The sequence below is a fragment of the Prinia subflava genome, chromosome Z, assembly GCF_021018805.1.
Source record: "Prinia subflava isolate CZ2003 ecotype Zambia chromosome Z, Cam_Psub_1.2, whole genome shotgun sequence".
NCBI lineage: Eukaryota > Metazoa > Chordata > Aves > Passeriformes > Cisticolidae > Prinia > Prinia subflava.
The window spans coordinates 44,341,488-44,365,380 of NC_086283.1; the positions used below are offsets into that span (position 1 = coordinate 44,341,488).

At 41.8% G+C, this 23,893-nt stretch overlaps 2 protein-coding genes across 8 annotated transcripts in view; one reads left to right on the forward strand and one right to left on the reverse strand.

Annotated features, from left to right (window-relative positions):
- The first annotated feature begins 667 nt into the window (after positions 1-667).
- SNAPC3 (small nuclear RNA activating complex polypeptide 3) lies at positions 668-23,054 on the forward strand. The gene is made up of 9 exons (XM_063423210.1): positions 668-953; positions 6,970-7,047; positions 8,267-8,351; positions 10,444-10,548; positions 11,049-11,198; positions 13,700-13,782; positions 14,961-15,125; positions 16,780-16,887; positions 18,557-23,054. Exons 1-9 carry the CDS (start codon positions 715-717, stop codon positions 18,702-18,704), a joined length of 1,161 nt encoding a protein of 386 aa, XP_063279280.1. The 5' UTR covers positions 668-714; the 3' UTR covers positions 18,705-23,054.
- The window catches only part of PSIP1 (PC4 and SRSF1 interacting protein 1), a 37,514-nt gene continuing 35,971 nt past the window's right edge, over positions 22,351-23,893 (reverse strand). For all 7 annotated transcript variants that reach the window (XM_063423207.1, XM_063423206.1, XM_063423205.1 and 4 more), the window contains one exon: positions 22,351-23,129. In XM_063423207.1, the coding sequence (XP_063279277.1) occupies positions 23,066-23,129 (64 nt within the window). In that variant the 3' untranslated portion in view covers positions 22,351-23,065. The remainder of the gene's footprint in view (positions 23,130-23,893) is intronic.

The following is a 23,893-nucleotide window of genomic DNA, read 5'->3' on the forward strand; positions in this document are numbered from 1 at the left end:
CCTTGTTCATTGTACCAATGCATTAAGTTTTCACATTGGGAGAATAAGCATATTAAAAGGCGCTTGTAGCCAGGTGGTGATTGGTCTTTTTCCCCTCCCCCCCGATAACAAGTGGCAGAATGAGAAGACAGTCTTAAGGTGTGCCAGAGGAGATCTATGTTGGACATTAGGAAGAATTTCTTCAAAAAGGCTGATTGGGCACTGGAATGGGTTACCCAGGGAGGTAGGAGTCACTGTACCCGGTGGTGGTTAAGGAAAGACTGGAGATGAAAGGTAGGCAGTTTTGGTGGTCTAGATGACAAGGTTCGATCATAGGTAGGACTCGATCTCACATGTTCTCTCCAACCTAGATTCTGTGATTCTGTGTGAAAGTGTACCGCTCTAGAACAATGGACGGGGTCCGTTTTTTAATTAACTGAGAAATTATGTTTGGGGTGGTGTGCCTTTTGTTTGTTTGTTTTGGACTAGCTTCCAGCCCAGCCAACGCTGCCCGGCGCTCCCCGCCCGGCAGCACACACTCCACCGCCCCGGCCCGTGACGCGTGAGGCGGCCCCCGGCGGAGAGGGCGGGCCCCGGCGGAGAGGGCGGGCCCCGGCGGAGAGGGCGGGCCCCGGCGGAGAGGGCGGGCCCCGGCGGAGAGGGCGGGCCCCGGCGGAGAGGGCGGGCCCCGGCGGAGAGGGCGGGCCCCGGCGGAGAGGGCGGGCCCCGGCGGCCATGGCGGCGGCCATGGCGGAGGCGGCGGTGCCCGATTACGAGGTGGCGGAGCAGTACACACGCGCGTTCCGCGTGGGCGCCCTGGGCCTGGGCTGGCGGCGGGTGCTGGGGCCGCCCGACCTCTCGCTGGCGGCGGAGGCGGCGGAGGCGGCGGAGGCGACGGAGGAGACGGACGCGGCCGTGGCGGCGGCCCTGGGCTGCGCGCCGGGCACGGCGGCCGAGCTGCGCGCCGTCTGCAGGTGGGGGAGCTCGGCTGTCTCCAGGCCGGGATTTGCGGCTCCGGTGCGACGGGGATGGCGGGGGCCTCGCTCGGCGCTGGTGCGGGGGAAGTGGCTGGTGCTGTCGCCAGACGCCGCGGCGGTGTCTCAAGAGAGGCGGAAGGTGCTCGGATAAAACCGCTTCGGAGCAGCCTCTTCCGGGCCTGTGGCACGCGTTTGTTTCTATTTCCCGAGTAAATACAAAATCATAGACTGTCAGAGGGTCGGAAGGTACCATAAAGACCATATAGTCCCGTGTCATGTCCAGGGACATGTTGCACTAGACTGAATAGCTTGGAGCTCCATCCCGCCTGGCCTTGAATACTGCCAGAGTTCCAGCATCCGCAGCTTCTCGGGACAGTCTGGTCCAATGCCTCACCATCCTCACAGTAAAGAATTTTTTCCTAGTGCTGAATCTGTATTTGTCCCTTTTTCATTTGTACTGAGTACTACTTATCTTACAGTAGAGTTCCTTATGAAGAGTTGGTCACCAACATCTCTGTAGGTCAAATATTGTGTGAAGGCAAATAGTTTTGCTGGAGAGTAGTGCTCCAGCAGTGGAAAATTTGTTACATCTGTGAACTTGAACACTTTGGCGTTTAAAGTTACATGGGCGAACATTTAGCAACATGGTACTGGTTAAGTACTTAAAAGTACCTGAACATCTTCATGGTTTTAGAAGACCTCGGTTGGACAGTGAAACATACACCTTATATGAAGAGATAAGCCAGGTATCTGTTTGTATTAGTGAATAATCATAAAATCCCAGAATCGTTTGGTTTAAAGATCATCTTGTTTAAATCCTCCTGCTGTTGGCAGGGACACCTTTCCCTAGAGCAGGTTGCTCAAAGCCCCATCTAGCCTAGCCGTGAACACTGTGAGGAATGGGCATCCACAGCTTCTCTGGGTGATCTGTTCCAGTCCCTCAACACTCTCACAGCGGAGAACTTCTTCCTAATATTAATCTAAGCCTACTCTCTTTTCGTGTAAATCTCTTAAAAATATCATTTAGAGTACTTCAGGTAGCTGGCAGCATACAGTACCTGTTGAGCGTCTCTTGGTCATTTTTCTCCACTGACTTGTTTTCCTAAGGGTGGTGGTGAAATCAGAGCTGTGTAAGTGCGTGCTTTGCGGGTATTGAAGCAGCAGCAGCATCTAACACACTATGGCTGGAAGGCTTTCAGGTCACGTGGATTGTAAGAATTGTCCTTCACCTGTAGAAAAGGCCTGATTTCAGGCAGTAATTCCTGTAGAAAGCATCACAGTTAGTAATTTATCTGTAGTCCATCAGTAAGGAAGACATGCCAGAGTTCTGATCCTATCTGTATAGCTTTGTGTGTCAGCTGTCACAGTTCTGCTGACTAGCATAAATTTTTACCATTACTAGACTTAGTAAAAATAGAGGATAATGTTGGTTAAAAAAAAAAAGTATTCTGGTGTGGCAGAAAATGACAATTACTCTGTAAGCTCTTCCAGTGTAGATGGTCCCTGATTGCTCCTGTGCTCCTTCTTCTTTGTGGCAACTCTGTTGCTGTTTTCATTTGAATTCCAAGGAATTTTTCCTCTGATGTATTTATTTTTCCCCACAATCCTTCTGCTTTTTTCTTCTGTTCTGCTTTCTTCAGTTTACACCTGCTGCATGTCACTCGCTGTCTGCATTTGCTGGTGTTCCAGAGCAATACTGTCTGTTTCAGGCTGTGTACTGTGAACAGTGGTCATTTGGGAAAGAGAAAAAAGACTGGTGATCTGTGACGGGGAGAGGACTGATCAGCTGGCAGTCTTGTTGGCTTTGCAGGAGAATGAAGCTAAACCTATACATCCTGATGTGACCTTTCAGGCTGGGAATCCCAATCCGTAATCTCCATGTTTTGCTTTTAAATTAAATAGACTAGCCTCTTGAGTTTCTCCTTAACATTGGCCAACCTCAAATTGCTACCTTTGGTCACTTTCACTCAACTGCTCTGAGCTGCTCATATTCCTGTCTTGTGGAGAGATGAGAACATTGGGCCACACCAAGATCTGGTCTATGATATCCTGGAATCACATTTATTACTGGTGCAAATATAACTTTATAAGGTGAAATGCACACATTATGGATGTAAACACAGATTTTTCTGACTCTAAAATACTTCTGAGGAAAAATCTGAAAAATTAAGTAGGTTTTCTTTGGGTAGAAGAGAGATAGGAAGACGTGGGTACTCCAACATCTATTTTTAAAATAGTGTTAGATTAAAAGAATCTTTCATGGATTCAGGATGAAGTTTTTCAATATCAATTATTAAGTCTTTTTAAGAGTAGTGATATAGTGTACATTTAATTATTCCTGACAATGTAGAGTTTCTGGTGAAATTCTCTTCTGGTGAAGAGAAATTTTATATTATGTTTAAATGCTTTTTAACTCTTTGGGCACCCCAGTGCAGTGTGGTTATTGTGGGGGTTTTGTTGGTTGGTTTGGTTTTTGGGTTTGATGGGTTTTCTTTGTTGGTTTTTGGTTGTTCTTTGTTTGTTTGTTTTGTTTTTATTTTTTGTTTATTTTGTTTTATTTTTGTGGTTTATTTGTTGGCTCATTTTTAATTGTTGTTTTACTTGTTTATTTTTGTTTTATTATTTTTATTTTATTCTGCTTTCTTCCTGTAATACATTTCTGCAAACAGAATGCAGGAAAAAATTGAGTCTTCAGAGTCTTCTTGAGACTCACTTGCATTTGACTCAGTAAGAATGCCTTGCATATTGCTCAAGTTGTATGCTGATAATCATTACAGAGATTGCTCATGTTTTCATCAGATTTTAAACAGGTGTGAAATTGTGTCTTTACCAAGGTGTCAGAAGAGTGAAACTCTAGTTTTTGTTCGAATGCCTCAGGATTTTGTGAACAAAGAAGTACTGGTATTCATAGTTGGTGCCTGAGTGGCTGAAGCCCCTGAGTCTTGGAGGTGCTGTTAGTCTGTTGGAGCTAAGTTATTCTGTTTTGTCTTCTGTGTGATTTGTTGCGTGCGTGTATAGGGCAGTCTAAGCCTCAAATCACTGTGGGTTTTAGATCGGTCAAGAGAGGTGAGGCTTGCAGGTACCTTATTCAGCTTCAGCCCTAATTCACCTTCTTGTTTTATTAGAAGGGGTAGTTGTAAATATCTCTTGGGATGTGTTATAAAGCTGCATTAAGCTAGCATTAACGTCTTAACATATTAGTATTTAGCGTCTTGTGGTATTAGTGTCTCAAAGGTGATGAAAGTACTGCCTTTAAAATATGTGCAATATAAAGAGTAATATGAACACTGTGTCTGCTTATTATAAAGTATCAGGCAAAATACTAAATTATCTTCGAATTTCTAAAGGAGAAAACTCATTGTGCTGCTAGAATATTCTAGGAAAAGTAAAGTCACAGTGATTAAAGGCTTCATTGGTATTCTGTTTCCAAGACATATTTCCAGAGAGTTCTGTTTGGCCTTTTTATTTCTGATCACCTTAAAAAATCTCTTTAGGGGACATAAATTCTTATAACACTTTGCATTTGGCTTTTTTCAGGTGACACTTTCAACTATTGTTCGTTGTTACTATCCCACACTTCACCTTGGTTTCCATTAAACAGCATGGCCAGTAACTCCATTGTAACTGTGTGAACTGAGTGAATTTGTTGTGCATGCACGGAATAGTAATAGTCTTTGTGGGGACACAGTAGGATCCCAAACCTGTGGCAGTCAGGAGTGAGGTGTTCCTAGTGCAAACTCCGTATTGCATGCACTTCCGTGACTTAGGTGTCTGACACTGACTTAGCCTTAGTTTCTGGAGGGATCAGCATACACTTGCTGTTTGTAAAGCCTGGTTTCCTCGGGACCATGGACCAAGTATTGCTTATGGGTTCCACTGGGAGCAGTGGAGTAACACAGGGGGACCTCTGGCATGGCCTGTGTGTAAGGCCACACAGCAAAGCCTTTCAAGACTTCAGAGCATGTGGTACAATGACATATGTAATTAATTATTAGACTGTTTTTTTAATACTAAAAAAAGATGCTCTGCTTTTCCTTTAAAAAGGGAGGCTTTCTAACTTTTCAGGAGTGAGAAGAGGCAGTACCAGTTCTTGCAAGGTTCCATGGAATTTGTCAGGGGTTTAATGTCAGTATCTCTTTACACTAGCTACCTTTCAGTCCTTACAAGGAAAAGGAGGAAGCAGTTCTAATGTCAATTATTTTACATAGTGTTTGCTTGTAGCATCTTTTCTGGGCATGTTAGTTTTTTCCATGAAGGAGGGAATTCGTGGTCATGGTGTGGATAGCACAGCCAGAGATCCCACCTAGGGCTATGGGAAGAAAGAAAAGCACAAGTATTGTTAGTAAGTTCTGACATACTGTTGGTGAGTTCTGGCACAGAAGGGAAATGGGAAACTGTCACCTTTGATGGACGTGAAACTTCACAATGGCAGGTAATAGACAGTTTCATATCCTGCAAAAAATACCTGCGGTGTTTAAAGAACTGAATACAAAGTAATTTCTTCAAAATGGTACATATTCAAGTGACTTGGGCTCTTTGGTGAATGGAATCACTTACCAGAAGACTGGATAAATAATTCGGTCATGTTATCAATTTTACAGAAAGGGTCAGTTGTGAGTTGGTTTATCTGTCAGGCAAGATCCTTTACTTAATTATGTGGACTGCTCATAACACAGCTCTATGCTGCTTGGATAACAGCCCCATCTAAAAGGCTAATGGTTGAACCGTGTTCTCCAAAGCGCTGTTCTCCATCTTTCTGTTAGTTAAATTTCTGTTTCTCAGCTGTGTTTCAGTCTACATTTGACACAGGATTCACTTGGTTGTCTCTGCCTCCACTTCCTCAAGTGGGAATCTAAGGCTAAAGTTCATTCTGTTTCCCGGAGGTTGTGGGTCATTACTGCAAAGTTCCTTTTAAAATGGTGTTTCTGAAAGAATCACATTTTCTCTGTAACTTAAAAAAATATTTTCTATTTGAGAAAGTTTAAAACTTTGTATGTTGCTGAATGGTAAGTAACTAAGCAATAGTAAATTCATAATTACTGTTAACACAGAGTGACTTTATTGGCTCATCAGAACAAAACCATCTGTCCACAGTCAAAATTTTGTCTCTGACTTTTGCTTATTGTCAGCTGATAACAGTTGATTCCAGACTTCTAGTTCTCAATTACTTTATATTCCTATGCAGTTCCACTCCAAAGGGTTATTTATTACTGCAGAGATATTGTTGTTGACCCGGAGAATGTTATAAGATTATAATGAAAAAGAATATAATGACATCATAGATGTTATTGAGGATAAATGGTACAGACCAACAGGTTTCCCTGAACCTCACCAGTGGTACTTTTCTCCCATAAAGATATGGGTTTGCACAAGAGTTTGCTGGGACTCAAACTGCAAGTGGACTTAGGCATTGGAGTAAGCCCTGCCTTTATATAGTCCGCAAAAGTGGAGAGACAAAAGCAATCAAGTCTGATTCAAAGCAGATGCTCTACTTTAAATACTTTTTCCTCAGACTGTTTTTAAGCTGGATAAAATTCTATTGTAATTAATGTAAAATGCTTCTGGGAAGGACTGCAGAGGAAGGGATGTGCATGTGATGATTCCTCTGAAACTGGTGTGCTGCAGTGCACAACCTGAAATGGGAATTCGTAAATGGGACCAAGTGGTGAAACCACCTCCAGGTTCCTGCCTCTCATACTTCTACACAGACTGTGAGAAATCACTGCCATGTCTAAAGAGGATAACTCTTGATTTAGATTAGATATCAGGAATAAATTGTGTAGAATGATGAGGCACTGGAACAAGTTGCCCAGAGAATATGTGGGTGCTCCATCCCTGGAAGTGTTCAAGACCAGGTTGGATGTGCCCCTGAGCAACCTGGGCGAGTGAAATGTGTCCATGCCAATGCTGCTGGGGGCAGTGGAACTAGAAGATCTTTTAAGGTCTGTTCCAACCCAAACTGTTCTATGATTCTGTGATTCTATCTGTGGTTTTTTTGTTGTTGTTGTTCTAGCATGGATATGTTAATGCCTTCTGAAAAAGAAGAGGACCCAGATGTTATCCCTGAAGACAGCAGTCTGCTTACTCTTCGGTATGCTGTTACAGTGCTCTCACGGTACCCTTATGTGGGGCGGGATGCAAAATCAGCACGGAAGTATGGCTGGCTCTTGTTCCCTTTACAGGCAATGCTTTCTGAAGCACTGTACAAAAATACTGTACAGGCGGAAACACCAGGTTATGGTGGGGTCATTGGAATGAGTCTTCTGCTTGAATGTTGCTTAGGAAATTTTTATTAAGATAAACAGAATATACCATCTTTCTTACTGGAAAAGGATTTCTGGACCTAGGCACTTCTGAAGTAGTGCCTAAGTTTGGAGTGTGCAGGGGCCTTCTGATAATCATGTGTGTGAGGTTCCTCCAAAGAAACGTGTCTTATACGTCTAGTAACTGTCTGTAACAGCCAGACTGTGAGTACTGATGCTGTATCCAGATAACCTCTTTATATGAACCCACTCTGTTTTGTTGGATTTTGTTTTGTTCATGGAATTCATTGATACACCTGGGGCATTTCAGAGGTTAACCAATATATGTAAGATTTTTATCAGATGGCAAACTTGGCCAGTTAGGCCTTTGCTGTACCTTACATAGCACTAATGTAAAGAAATGTGTTTAGACTGTGGTCAATGTTAAGCCTGATGGTTATTGAAGATCTTTGGGAAGGTCTGGGGGATAGGTAAACTTGTCCTGGATAATAAGGATTGGGTGTTCATGCAGTGGTTAAATACTTGCATTTTAGTAGGTATTCTACTTACAATACTTCTTCTTCTACAAACGATAAAGAAGGTTTGTTTTTGGGTTTTTCTAAAGTGTCTATGCTGTTGGGCTGAGAAAGAATATTTGTGGGTTGCTTTTTCCTTGTGTTTTGCTTGAACATGAATTCAATTTTTTTTGAAGCAGAAAAAATTGTTGAAACAAAGGTCACAAAGTGTTTTGGCCTAGGACAACCTCTTCAAACAACATTTTGTTGTTTTTTATTGTGAGTGTGAAATTGCTCACAAACAAGCTGTCATTTGCACATAAGGGGGGAAAAAACCCATAAGCTGAAATCCACAAGCTGGCCTCTGCCCTATCAGGTTTTATGAGAGTCAGGAGATGAGTATTTTAAGTTAGTCTGTTCCACTAAGATAAACAGGAATCCTGCTCTTTGAAAGCTGTTCTATAGTAGTTTGTGTCATTTAAAAATATTAAATTCTTGAAATTCTACATGGAAATTGTTAAATGAAATTTTGTCTTCTGTTCTTGCCCCTCAGAATTAGAAAGAAAGCCTTGGAGAGGAGAGAAGAAACAATTATTGTGGATCGGGCTTGCAGGCAAGAAACTCTTACCTATGAGATGGTAAGTTGCCTGACATCTTATAGGCTCACAAGACAACTTCTGGTTGCTATTTTATTCACTGCTATGAAATGTACCCTTTAAATGTTTGCAGATACAAGTTTGCAGGTAATTTTTAAGGATAGACACATTTTATAGAAAGATAGGACAGGACATCTGCTCTCAACTCTCTGTTAATACTGGATGTTGTTAAGGAGGAAGTCCAGCTTGTTACCACTATATGACTGCTTTTTTTAAGTGCTGTGAACTTAAAAAAAAGCAGTCATATAGTGGTAACTATACCACTAGCAGTGGTAGTTACAGTAGTAACTGTGCAGCCATACAGTTACAGTAGTAACTATACAGCATATAGTAGTGACTATACAGCTAGACATAGAGCCGGACAAAATGTGTAATGGTTTTGCCCCTGGAGTCCAGTGTTGGAAACTAAGCTTCAGTGTGTGAATAATTGTGAGCTAGTTTCAGTAGGGCTGAAAGAAGAAAATAGTAGCAGCACATTGGTGGTAAATTCCTAATTTTGAGCTTTGTAACCCAAGTTTTTCAGCCATTCTGAACTGCCAGGAACCAAGAATGTAGTCATCACCCCCTCAAAAGTCTTATTGGATTTTTTTAACTTTGCTTAATACTTTTTTTTCAAATGGTTTCTTCACAAGCATTGAAGTCCTAAACAGCAAAACCTTATTTCATAAATGTTCATAAAATCATTAATGTTAAAGGACTTTTAGGATCGTTGAGCCCAGCTATAACCTTAACACTGCCAGATCCACCACTAAACTGGGTCCCTAAGCACCACAGATACACATTCTTTGAGCTCTTTCAGGGACACTGAAGTGCTGGAGTCCATAGCTTGAACAAGCCATGAACTGGTGTAAAAATTAGGGACAGAAGTATAGTGAGGAAAGAACCTCATGTGACTGTTAGATTTGTTTTTCCCCTTGAGGTTTCCTGGTCTGTCGTGAGTTATCATGTTGCAGCTGTTCGGAGACCCAGGCACTTTATGTAAACATGATGCAACTACTCTGCTGGGCTCTTAGCCTGGGGAATATCTGAGAAAATATCACAACAGAAATCTTCACAGAGGGTTTCAGTGAGTGGCATCTCACGGCTGTTTCTGAAGAATGAGCACACGGTCATTTATTGCATTCTTTAAGCAAGCTGTGTCAGAGCTGTGATTCTGTGGTTGGACCACGATGCCTTCATACAGGAGGAGAGCAGTAAGAGACATGAGTTTGGAATGTGTCACATGAAGAAGGCAGATGCAAGGCAGAGAGCACAAGTATCTCTGATGTCACAGGAGTACAAGTTGCTGCTGCTAAATGCGAGGAATACTCCATGCTGATGGCAGGTGTTTGTGCAGGGAAGGGACGTGTTTGTTGGAAAAGGAGGAAATGGTCACAGAGGGGAAAAGGAAGGGTCGCACTCCCTCATTTTCACAGCCGGGCTGTGACTTAAACACAAAGGAGGGTGGAAATGTAGGGTTGCATGTACTTCTTTTCTAAAACCCAGTACTGTGGCAAGGGCAGTGCTGCATTGTGGGTTTGGATTTTGCAGAAATTGTGGCCTCTGGCTATGTCTAGCTTCCCTAATAAGAGGAAGTATTGCATTCACTGTAATTTTCTCTATTTCATTCTGTGTATATTTTCTAGGTTAGTGTTTCCCGAGCTGAGGGCTGCAATGCCTCTTTACATATGAAAGCATTCAAAGAGCATTTCAAAGCATTAAGTGGTAAAAGTTGGTAGCAGCTGGGTTCCATGAGGGCAGAAGGACAGCAGCCTCTAATTCCTTTATGCAGGGCCTCTCAATAGTCAAGGAGCAGGCAGCTGTCTTGCAACAAAGCTGAGAAATGAATGAACATGCTTGGAATCAGTAACTGCAACAGTTTCTCACCTTTCCACCTTGGAAGAAGTAGGTTGTTTTCAGTTCAGAAGGCTACATAGTCAAAAATGAGTTAGCATTTCTCAGCATTTCTCAGACTGTTACCCAGGGTTTATTTTTATATATATATATATATATGTATGTATGTGTGTGTGTGTATATATATATATATATGTAGTTGCCAATATAATATATGTATGTGTGTGTATGTTTTTTCCAGGAGTCACATGCAGCTGGAAAGAGGCCAGATAATATAACAGATCTAATTGAGGAGGGAGAACTACTTTTAACTCTGAACATCTTTTATCCTGTTATATTTCAGAAGGTTGGTATGAAAGCCTCTGGGTTGTATTCTGATATTTTCCTATTCAGGTAATATCAAGCAGTTAAAATCAGTGAGTCTATTGAAGACGTGGTAAACTCTTCAATTCTGGTAATTTCTTAAGGCTCTTTCAGAATCTGGCTTTCATTCTGTTAGTGGTTTACATAATAAAACTTTTACAATAATTACACAGTAGCTGATTTATTTCATAGAAAACTCAAAATCTGAAACTAAATACATGAAAACTAAAGTACTCTTTCTGGATTTGGGATAAGTGAGCTCAGACTTTTGGTCTTTACTGTACTTTCCTGTGGAGAATGTAGTAACTTTTGAGTGTCTGAATAAAATTATTAAGTATCAGTCTTAGGAGAGGCTGACAAGATGATCTTCAGAGAAGTGATGTGCCAGATGTGGCCAGTAATGACCTTAAGCTGTCAAATGAAGTATGGTGCTGATGCTGACAAGTTATAATTTATCTGAAGTTTGTATGCTATTCTTTGTAGCATAAAGATCACAAACCCTACCAAACAGTCCTTGTACTGGGCAGCCAGAAGCTCACTGAGCTGAGAGACTCAATTTCCTGCGTCAGTGACCTCCAGATAGGTGGTGAGTTCAGCAGTCAGCCAGATCAAGCACCAGAGCACATCAGCAAGGTAAAACTTTCTTTGTGGAACCCTCTGCATGTATAGGAGTCTTGAAAACATAGAGAGGGAGGCAGCGTTTTGTTTTGTTGTTTTTTCTTCAGCACTAAATTCAGCTGCATTGTTTCTGCCTGTTGGTTGCACTGCAAGTAAATACTTCATAGTGGCATTACCAAGATGATCTGGTATTTTGCAATATTAATAAAAACATTATCATTGCTACTTCTAGGTAATAGAGACACAAGCAGTGGGTTGTGCATAGATATATTCCTGTGAACTGATTTTATTTTGAACTGTTCTGAAACACCAGAGGTAATAGCTTAATCCTACTACTACTACTACTACTACTACTACTACTACTACTACTACTACTACTACTACTACTACTACTACTAAGTTAGACCATCCCACTGTGCATTGTTGTTTGCAACTGGATGCTGATCAAATGTAGGGATGAAGATTATTCTTCTCTCCCAAAGTTACTATGTATTCTCTGGATATGAGCAAAACAAGCTATCTAGTTGAAAATACTGAAATTAAATCACTTTGATCGTACATTGTATGACATATAATGTATGTCATATCATAGAATGGTTGAGGTTGAAAGGGGCTTGTGGAGGTCATCTGGTCTATTCCCTCTCCTCAAGCAAGGCCACCTGCAGCCGGTTGTCCATGACCAGGTCTTGACATTTTTTGCGTATCTCCAAGGATGGAGGTTGCACAACCTCCCTGGACAGCCTGTGTCAGTGTCAGTAAAGAAGTGTTTCTTGAGGTTCATGGGGAACTGCGTGTATTTCAGTTTGTGTTTATTGACTCTGATCCTGTCACTCAGGACCACTAAAATGAGCCTGGCTCCAATCCTCTTTGCACCCTCCTTAGAGGTATTGTGTATGTTAATAAGATTCCCCTACCTGAGCTTTCTCTTCAGGGTTTGAACTCACAGCTCTCTCAGCCACTCCTTTTAGGAGAAATGCTGCTGTCCCTCCATCTTCATGGCCCCTGTGGGACTCTTTCTCCAGCATGTCCATGTCTCTCTTATACTGAGCAGCCAGGAGCTGAAGATGGGCCTTTAGGTACAGCCTCACTGGTGCTGAGGAGGACTGAGCAATCGCCTCCCTTGACCTGCTGGTGGTATTTTATCAAATGCAGCGCAGGGTCCCATCGGCTCCACTGACTGTCCTTGCTGCAAGGACACGTTGTTGGCTCATGGTCAATTTGAGATCTACCAGGATCCTAGGCTATTTGCCCAGCTGCTCTCCAGCTGAGTGGCCCTCAGCATACAGTAGAGCATCAGCTTGTTTATCCCTTGCACTTCTCCTTGCTGAACCTCACCAAGTTCTTGTTGGCCCACTTCTCTGGGCTGTTAAGATCCCTCTGGCTGGCAGCAGGATCATCTGATGTATCAGCCACTCTTTCCAGTTTTGTGTTAGCAGCAGAGGAGGTAACGGTAATAGACTGAAACGAATCAAAGAGTGAATGTAAAACACATTCCTATCACTGTGTCTTCATGCAGGTCATCTGAGAAGTCCTATCTTTGGTCCTGGTGTCTGCTTTTCCTGTGTTTTGACAGCCTACAGTTAATAGCTCAAAAAGATCTCTGGGCACAAATGAGCATCCCCAGACTGGTCTGGTGATGAGAGTGCCTGGTTGTCCGTGGTTTTCCCATTTAGAATAAACAGAGAAAATCTTTATTGAGTCCTTGAAGAGTGGCTAAGGGAGAAAAGGAGGCTCAGCTCAAGGGAGACATTATTGCTCTCTACAGCTGTCTGAAAGGAGGGTGATGCGGGTGTAGCCAGGTTGGGAGTCAGTTCTCCTAGGTAACAAGAGATAGAATATGAGGAAATAGCCTTTAAAATGCATCAGAAAAGGTTTAGATTGGATATTGGGAAATATTTCTTCACTGCAAGGGTGGTCAGGTGGGATATAGGGAATGAATAGGGAATAAATCTCCTTTCTTTTTTTTTGCTTTGCTTCTGCATGCAGCCTTTGCATTTTTCTCATTAAGCTGCCTTTATCTGAACCCATGAGCTTGCCTGTCTTATTTTGTTTCCCCAGTCCTGTTAAGAAAGAAGAGTGAGAGAGCAGCTGGATAGGTATCTGGTAGCCACCCAAAGTAAACACACTGCATCTTGCTAATTTTTTAAAATATTATTCTTTTTTAAAGTCAGTGCCTTGCAATTAATGAGTTTGTACAGTAATGCCTGTGCTCTTTTTCTGTGTTTTTGTAGAAGTCCATAACTGCTATGATGGGGATAAAAATAAGAGAAGAGCATTAAAATAACCTGTAATGGCTGAAGAACAATATCAGCAGAATAGCTGCGTAGTTGGCAATCATATGAGCCTAGTTGTCACATCAGTATCTACAATCAGAGCAGAACTTTTATTATACACCTGTAGAATGAGGTCTCTTAATATAATTTAGATACCTAAAATGCTTAGATTTTTGACATGTTCCTGTTTAAGGTGTTTATTCTCTTGTAAGACTAATGGAGACTTCTCTCTCTGTCTCTCAGGATCTCTACAAATCTGCCTTCTTCTATTTTGAAGGCATCTTCTATAATGACAAAAGATACCCAGAGTGCAGAGACCTGAGCAGGTATGGTATTTGTAGATGTTAACTAAGGAAAACCTTAATGAAGATAAAATTTGTTTCATTTTGTTTATGACTTGTGGTGTTACATGTCCTGGAGTGTCTAGAGTATTAAGCTGAAATGGACTTCTACTGTTTTTCCATGATGAATCGGTTTTTACAGAGACGTTTAACTTTACTTACTCTACTTATTCCTTCCATTTGCTTCCCTCTTGAAAAGAGTATGAATCCATTTTTTAACCTGCAAATCCTGTTTTGCTCTGTTGAAATGATATTTCTGTGTAAAGTGGTACGTGCCATTTTGTACTAGGTTTTTAAGTACCTTCCCTACTTGTGATGGCAGTCAAAGGTAGAAGATGGGTCAGAAAGACAACAAGCTCAGCTGTGTGGCAGTAGTTGTCCTGCTCAGTCTTGAAAGTATACTGAATGCCTTAATTGTAAAGTCAACATGGGGTCTGTGTGGCTCTTCAGAAAAGAAATCTGGTATTTTAAGGAATTGTGGTCTTGCTGATGGACTAGTGAGATTTAGGAGATCAAAACTCTGTTAGACCCTGTTGTTTTGCCAGACTTTGTATGTGACTTCAGGGAAATTAATATTTTACTTCTTCTCTTTCTGTTTGTGAATAGCAATGGTTGGGCTTGTCATAGCATCCACAGCTTGTAGAATTAGATGCCTTGTGTATTGGAGTGTGCTGAAAAGCCAAAAAGAAGTTTACAGTGGCGGGTGCTAAATTTTGGAAATGTAACTGCACTTGTCAGCTTTATGTTTCTCCTTGACAAAAACTGAACTAAAAAAGAGCTTTTTAATACTTTAAAGTGAAGTCATTGACCAAAGGGGCAAAATGACCTGCTAGTAACTTGAATTGTTGGACTACTTAGGAAGTATTGTGCTGTGAACAGTCTGACCTGGATGGGTGCCATCAGGAGCATACACTGACTAAAACTCCTCAGGAAGCTGCCTGGTGAGGACTGAAAGGCAGATATTCCCCAAGAGCAGTAAACAGTTCTATAGTGTTGTAGTATTGCTGTGAAATCACCTTAAACTATTACAAAATTTTGTGAAAGGTTTTGATTTTTGTCATTTAACTGTGTCTCAGTAGAGAGTTTTGCATGTCCCCAAAGTATCTTTTTCTCTGCATTCACAGTTCATAGCTTTGCTATGCTGATGGCTTTTCTGTTTTCAGAACAATTATAGAGTGGTCAGAATCTCATGACAGAGGCTATGAAAATCTTCAGTCTGTTAAGATGGAGGACTATGTATTTAATGATTTATCCCTCAAAATTGGCTTTCCATACCTTTACTGCCACCAAGGGGACTGTGAACACATCATCATAATCACAGATATAAGGTAAGTTACTATTCTTTGTGAGTCCTCAGGCAAATGAAAGTAAGCCTTCTCTGGACAAACTTCAGACATTAAACGCTGAATGTTTGTTGGACTGACTTACTTGCTTTAAGATTATTCTGCTGCCTTCTGCAGAGCTTAATCTTTTCTTCCAATGGAAGTATCTCTGAAAGGAGAGTAATCTTCGTTGCTTTTTTCTTTTTAGTTTGCATACAAAGACTGCTTTGTAGTTAGTGTGCTGTGACTGCTGTATAACAGGAATGGCAACCACAGTGTCAAGATCTTTTTCTGTAGAGTGCATGTGTGGCAGATGTACCTACTGATTCTGGAGCACCAGGGAGCAGAATGTTGTAGGCTGTGGCTAGACTCAACTGAACTATTAGTTTGAACTAGAAGTTAAGGGGCAGGAACTGAAAAGGGAAGACTGGAAATGGTGGGCTGAGATGGATCGACGAGGAAGAGAAGGTGATAGTGACCATGAGGTGGCAACCACATCAACAGTACAACTATGTGTAGACTGTTCAGTGCATAACTAGAGACAGCACTCCTGTGGTTGTCTGTGGTGGGTGACAGGTCATTTTCTGTTCCCAGAAGCCTGATGTGTCAAAGTATTCATAATACATGGTGCTTTCCAAAAGGAACATAACCCAGAGAAAAGCATAGATGTTGTACATAGATGATCTGAAGATTACCTGACAATACCTTGTCAGGAGATAAATATCTTGTATAGGAAATAAAAGCTTTAAAAAGACCACAGAAAAGAGATGGTCTGAAGACTTCTGAGTTACTGCATTGTCCTGGTTTAGGGCAAATTTGGGAGGAAACATCCAAAGGTATCCCTCTAGAAAGCAAATTCAAATGGCCCCACCCCCAACTGGTTCAGGAAAAGATTGCCTTGCAGAAATGTGGAAAAAACTGTTTACTCAACAAACAAAGCATTCACAAGCATAAAAATTGAACCATATTAAACAATAAAACCTCTCACTGTTCTGAAGAGATGGCAAATTCAGAAAGTCCTTGTCACTGAGCTCAGCTCGCTCAGTCTCTCATCAGTCCCTCCTGCACTGGAGAATGCCATCCTGGGCCCCAGTGGGACACAGGTGTGAGCTCCCAGTGTTTCTCTGGGTTTTCAGTCCAGAGCAGGCTGATCAGCTCCAAGAAAAGGAAAAGCCACAGTCTGGGGAATTTCTCTGCCTCAGCTAGCTAAAAGCTAACCAAAAGCAAAGAAGAGCTCTCTCCCACTGTCCGTGCTGCAGACAACACAGTCCAGCAGAGGGAATGAGAGGGAGCAAGTGCAGTTTCTGAGAACAAACTCTGCACTTCTTCTCCTCACCTTCGCTCTCAGAACCGGTCCTAAAGGTGCAGAACTTAATATCCAGCCTAAACAGAACAGACAACTGGGGATACAAGCATCATAAAGTCACCCCAGGACACTGCACAAACTGAATTTACTTGTGACCATAAAATCCACATATGGTGCAACTAGCAGTCTATTTCCAGATCTTCATCTGTGTTAAGGAATGTTAAGAAGAAAGCTAGTCATATTTTACATGGGAATTTCAATCATACTTTGTCTTCAGTGTCCGTGCTTATGTTCAAATACATTTCAATGACAGCATCTTTATTCTATGTGTTGTATTTATGTATTTCCATCAAGGCTTATTCATCATGATGACTGTCTGGATAGGAATGTATATCCCTTGCTAATCAAGAAACATTGGCTATGTACCAGAAAGTGCTTTGTGTGCAAGATGTATACAGCAAGGTATGCTACATTCTTGATGCTGTTGTCTTAATTAAGTCTTTCTAGGTGCTGCTACTAACTTGCAAAAATAGTAAAAATCAAAGCTCTGTATGTGTTTCATAATAATAATAATATTCACTCTTCAAGCAGTTGACCTCTCTCTAACCAGGAAGAGGCTTCCTGCATGTAGTGTTCGTTTGGAATTGATTCTGAAGTTTCAAAAGAACTAAATTAGTAAGAGATTAGTTATTTGGCTTATGTTTTTTGGCATATCTAGAGCTTGTTTATCTTATTAATTACTTTTGAAAATCTTGCTTTTAGGGGAAAATGCTGCATTTTCCTCCTTTGCAAGACATGTGCTTCAAATTAATTTACCAGAAATCATACAGTGCTTTTGTTTAATCTAGCAGCTATGCAGGTATAGATCGGTCCAACTCTAATGTAATAAAATTTTGAGATTTTTAAAAGGCATTTAACTTTCCCCACAGGAAACTCCTAACCTCTACCTGAAAACTGTGTGCTCTGCAGCTATTCTTGAAGGAACTCTTTGTGATTTTCTGCACTTAAAAGAGCAGAATATGAAAGTGGTGCTCTTTATACACTTTAGTGATGTTAATTTAGGTACGAGACAGATTTTCAGTTAACAGTACAAATTTCTCTTAAGACTAAGCTGGACTCCCTGATTTTTCGGATCGGAATGATATTTGCAAAAACACTGGTTGCCTTGTTTTTCCCCTCAGGGCAGTTTATGTTCTCAGCCTCTGTTAGACACAGCAGCTGTGTTGTCCTGCTTGTTTGACCTTAGACTTCCTGGAATCAGGCAAAAAGACAATTCCCCTTGAGGTGGGAATCCATCCTAGTGTTGCTAGCAGAGCCCTGAGGATGCCTTCACAAGGGCCTGTAATCTGTGAGGCATTTGGCCATAAGGGGAGGTGGAGCCAAAGGGTCAATATGGGGGAAAGATGGGATGGGGAGGGCATTACCAGAGGTGATGTAAATGCATTAAATTAAAACCAGGATTAAGCACTAAGCTTAAGTGGGGACATGCTAAACCACAGACAGCAGAGCTGCTTTGGCTGGCTGTCCAGTGTGTTCTAATCTGTACAGATAGCATCTGTAATCACCAGAGGCCTTCAGCTGCCGTGGCCTCTTGAGTGCTGTTATAAATTAATTACTCAGTGACATGGCCCTCCTTGTACATGTTAACTTCAGTGCTTGCTGGAGTGTGCTGCAATCCTCACCTTGTCTTGTCTGCATCATTTGGGTCCTGCTTTTAGATTCCTAAATGGTTTTGATTACCCAGAGGAGCTTGGGTCAGTACATGTCTGCTCCATTTCACAGTTTCTTGTATTAAGGGAAAAAAAGATTTATCTTTTATGACTTAGACGGCTACAGGGTGGACAGAAGATTGTTGTTATTGGTTTTTTTTATAAATATAAAGCTACATAGGTTTGAGGAGTTTCTCAGGAAGTGCTACTGTAGCTTCTGGGATTGACACAGAATGGGTGTGGAGTTTGGAAATGAGCTGTATGCATGAGATGGGGAGATGTGCAAGATAGGTAATACCTTGTCTATATAAAACTGTTGCTGATGTTTGTTGCTGCCATCCCCAGTCCTCAGTAAAATGTTGAGATGTTTGTGACAAGCGTGTTCCACTCATGATAAAACACTTGTGTTTTGTAACCTGCAGGTGGGTAACCAACAGAGACAGTCTGGCACCAGGGGATCCTTGTTTCTTCTGTGATGTTTGTTTTCGGATGCTCCATTACGATGCAGAAGGCAATAAACTGGGGGAGTTTCTTGCATATCCTTATGTTGATCCTGGGATTTTCAACTGAAACTGACATGCACCAGGATGAATTCAGTGAATGACATTATTGAATCTCTTGTTCTGGCTGTTGAAATCACAGGAAAGCTTAACGTTTGAGCATACAGCTGAGTTTTGGGTTATGTGTGTAATCCTCTCTGGTGAGCTGGAAGGAGCCCTTTGCACACCACTATCTGGCATGTTTTTCTGAGTAAGTATGATTTTAAAGATAAGTTGGCATGGAAAAATATAATACAGTTTTACAACATTACAGTAGTTTGGATGCTATGTACTGTAAAATATGGATGTTTGAGAATACCTGGGAAAAGAAACCATGATTTTGAGAAGCTCTGTGCATCCAAGGCTTTGTAAACCTTTGAGGAAGAGAACATGGTCTGTATGTCTCTTACCTTGAAAACTCAGGCAGTTGCCATATTTCAGCAAGGGTGGATGGCACTGAATTTGTGGGGAGGAGAATGCTTTCTGAGAGAAGCTCAGAATGCCAGTTAAACTCCTGCATCTTTCCTACAAATGAAAGCTTGCATCTGAAGGCTTCTGCTGTCCCTGGTTTCTGACTTTGAGGACTTATTCTCAAAGTAGAGAGGATACTACATTTCACCATTACTGAATTGTAGCCTGCCTTTTAAATAATTTTGTCAACTGTTTACAGTGTATGCAGTGTTCATTGTGCACCTTTTGTTTTAATATCATTCTGTTATTGTAGGTAATTTTTTTTATTAAAATGTGGCTAATTTGTAGTTCCTAGTCTCTTGTTAAACTGAAACTCTGTCAAGACAAGATATTCTTTTTTTTAAGTCTTCTGGAATTAGGAGGATATTAGAGGAGATTGTTGTTTAGGAAAGTTAGCACTAACTGCTTTTCTTTTGAAACCTTCAGCTACTTCTGGTTGGGACAGTAGACAGCCTACTCTGACAATCTGCATACAGACAAGTGACAAACTGAATCTGTTCAGGTTCTGTAGCTGCAGATTCTGCCAATGTTGACTTGATTATCTTACATGTCTTGAAGCAAGGGTATCTGAAGCACCTGCAGGACTCCATTGATCACTCCCATATCTTACTGCTTTCTGGTGGTGTATTAAGTCATGTGAATATAAAGACATGCTTTTTATAGGAACTACAAAAAAAAAAGTGAGGTTTTTTTCCCTGTCTTGTAAACCAGACAGCTGTTGACCTGTGTATTTTAATGAACCAACCACTTGTAAAAGCAGGTGGTGACAGTTCTCTTATCCTTCGGGAATCTGCAGAAAGGGGAGTGCCCTGGTCATCGCAACTGTGATAAATCCAGCTGCTGGAGTTGGGTTGCTTTGTGGTGCAGCAGCAACTGTTTTAAAGGAGCTTGTTAAACTTGCAGGTTTAACTTCAGGTGTTGTCTTCAAGATCTGAAAGCTATTGAAACACAGGAGCAGGCAACCTCAGAATGTCAGATGCCAACCTGGCAAAGCAGGAGGCCAGGTTAGCTGAGTAGGGATATTCTTTTTGAGTCCAGGCACACCAAGAAGGTGTGTGCTTAGGGAAGCAAGGACGGGACAGGGGAGGAATACGGAGATGGTGCTCCCCACTGTAGGGAGAACATTCATGTGGTCAAAGCTCAGCCAGGGTTGAAGCTCTCCAGGGCTGTGGGCACAAAAGAGGGTGGGTTTTTTAATATATGAATACCAAAAGGCAGTGCAGAAAAGACAATGGTCCTCACCTACAGGATAAGGATGATCACCTCACCAACAGGGACATAGACAAGTCAGAGAGATTAATGCTTTCTTTGCCTCTCTCTTCAACATGGGTTATGGGGCATGGGGATCCCAGTGTCCTGAGCTGGAGACCAGGACTGTGAGAATGATCAACTCCCATGGACCCTGAATTTGTGCAGGATCTGCTGGATCCCTTTTTAGTCTTCGGGGCTTGATGGTATTCATCCAAGAGTACTCTAAAGAGCTGTCTGATGTCACTGTAAGGTCTCTCAATGATTCTTGAATGGTTTTGGGACTTCGGAGAGGTCCCAGTTTTCAAGAAGGGCAAGAAGGCTGATCCTGAAAACTACAGACCTGTCAGTCTCTTCAGTGACTGGTAAAATTATGGAGCAGATTATTCTGTGAGTTCTTGAAAACACCTGAAGGATAATGCAGGTTTCAGTCAGAACCAGCACAGCTTCTGATGGGAAAATCCTGCTTGTCAAACCTAATTTCCTTTGATGGCAAGGTAACACACCTAGTTAATCAAGGGGAGCCAGAACATGTAATCTTTTTGGCTTTCAATAAAGCTTTCAATACAGTCTTTCACAGCACCCTCCTGGAAAAAAATGTCTTGTGCACAGTGCAATAAATGGCCTTTTGAAATGGGCATGCAACTGGCTCATGGGTTGGGCACAGAGGGTTTCAGTGAGGGGTGACAGACCAGTGACCTGTCACTATTGGGGTTCCACAGGGCTCCATCCTTGGCCCTGTGCTCTGCATCCTCTTTATGAACAACCCAGATGCAGGACTTGAAGGAATACTAAGTTTGCCAATGGCGTTAAACTGGGAGGAGCCGTTGGCTCCCTTAAGGGCAGGGAGGCCCTGCAGAGACCTTCGTAATGTGGGAAGGCTGGGCAATCACCAACTATACTGAGTTCAACAAAGGAAAGTGCCAGATTCCGAGGTGCACCGGGGTGGGGCACCCCTGGATCTATGGACAGACTGGGGAATGAGATGCTGGGAAGCAGGGCCACGGAAAGGGACCTGGGGGTCCTGGTTGATGGCAAGCTGAACATGAGTCAGCAGTGCCCTGGCAGCCAGGAGGGCCAACCCTGTCCTGGGGTGCATCAGGCACAGCATCACAGCCAGGCAAGGGAGGGGATTGTCCTGCTCTGCTCTGAGCTGGGGCAGCCTCACCTCCAGTGCTGGGGACTGGTTTGGGTGCCACAATATGAGGAAGACATGAAACTTAGAGTGTCCAAAGGAGGGCCACGAGGATGGTGAAGGACCTTGAGGGGAAGCAGTGTGAGGAGCAGCTGAGGTCACTTGGTCTGTTCAGCCTGGAGGAGACTGAGGGGAGACTCATCAGAGTCTACAACTTACTCATGAGGGAAAGAGGAGGGGCAGGCACTGATTTCTATTCTGTGAACAGTGCCAGGACTCAGGGAATGGCCTGAAACTGTGTCAGGGGAGGTTCAGGTTGGGTATTCAGAAAAGGTTCTTCACCCAGAGAATGGCTGGGCACCAGAACAGCTAGCTCCCCAGGGAAGTGGTCACAGCACCAGCCTGAGAGGATTGAAGAAGTGTTTGAACAACACACATGGTGTAACTCTTGAGGTGTTGGGACTCCCAGGAGTTCGGACTTCAGTGGTCCATGTGGGTCCCCTTCAACTCAGCATTGTTCTGTGTGTATTCTTACAATTTTCAAACTCTAATTTCTAACTTGGCTGTCCTCTGTCAAATACCACATACAAGTTGTTCTGGAAAGTCAGGCTAAGTCTGTGTTTCAAGAAACACTCTTCAGAGAGGTTTGTACCTGTTCTATTTCCTTTCATGCCTCCAGTAATTAAAACACTTTACCAGTGTTTCTGTTAAAGATGTAGTGTGGGGTCCCCAAGTTAATGCCAAAGCAGTAAAATCAAAATAGCACTAAAACCAGACTCATGTTTTTCCTATGAATGGTTCTATCTATACAAGGATGTCTTAATCAGTTCACAATTCTTTAATTCCATAAATTGTTCAAGACAGCGTTTCCCAACCATTCTGTATCAACAGGTTCTGTGAGAACACATTTTCCAGTATACTTACTATACCCAAAAGCAAACCATAAAAGTCACATTGCAGTAAATTGGCACAACGTGTTTTGCAAGAACAGAACTAAACTTATTTAAAAAAAATAAACAATGAAGTATACTCATACATTAGCATTGTGATAGCTATAAAAATGCCGCTTTCAACTCCTACAAAACACGGTGAAAAGACATCCCCAACAAGAGTTGAAAAACTGCACAAACAGAGGTCAGTATCATAGGAGGAGAGGAAGTTTTATACAAATGAAGCAACTGGAGAGTTAGAAGTATTTACACTTTTTCCTGCTATTAACTAGACAAACATACAGTAGTAAGTTAAAAATAGACTACAACTCTAAGTCCTGTAACATGTAAGCATTTTCTAACTGGGATTTTCATCTTTTGAAATGTGTTACCTGTTAATACTGAATATAACTATTGGCAAAAGTGTTTAAATACTTTAAAACCAAGATGAAATGGGGCCTTTATTCCACAAAATTTAACTTCAAAATACTATGCTTATAAAATTATTTAGTATTTCAGCAGTCTATAGATTTCAAATGCAAAACTGAACAATCCTCTTTAATTTGTAATTTAAAAAAAACAAAAACAAACAACAAAACTCCAGTGATGTCATTTGTTTCCAAAGGCAGAATCATCTGCTGGCTTTTCAAGCTCTCTCTCTTCACCACATGTCCTAGAAACAAAATAAAGCAAAGTTATTGACCACAAACAAAGGCAGCAAGCAAGACTGCACAGTCTAGAGCAAGCGATGCTGATGAGCAGTCCTGAAGCTGCAGAACTGAGGCTGTTAGGAATGCCAGCTGTTATGTCACCCCAATGCCCTCAAATCTGAAGCTAAGCTGGCAGTGAGTGGCAGGACTGTTGATGTATGTGATGGGCTGTGAAGGGCAGTCATTGAGAGCTCTGTTTGTATCTGTACGGTATGTCAGTTTAGGTGGAAAAGTGCTTAACATGCCTTACCTCCTGCCAGTGAAATCCACTGTATTCCCAAAACCTCATGCAGCAGTATGTATTTTTACCAAGAACATCATGAAAACTGTTCTTAAGTGCCAATCAGATCAGAAATTTTAAGTTACAGAACTTTTTCCGAAATTTCTGAATTACGCCTTCAGAAATGTACAGACATGTTTTTCCCTCTAGCTGATGGAGAAATGGTCAGAACTGAATAGTCCTGTGATTTAAGAGGTTTACCTGTGGCTCTTTACTTAGAGTGAGCCACACAGATGTTTTGGAAATTATTTATTTTATTTACTTGTTTCTCACTTCTAAGAAACCAAATATTGCAAATAAAAATGTACAAAACATACTGAATGAAAGGAAGTTTGTATGCTGGAGAGTCTGGAGCTTGAATTCAGACATGTGGATGCATTTCTCAATACGCACTGTATTTGCAAGAGGTTTATTTAAAAATCTGGTTTGTTGTTATTAGTTAACAGT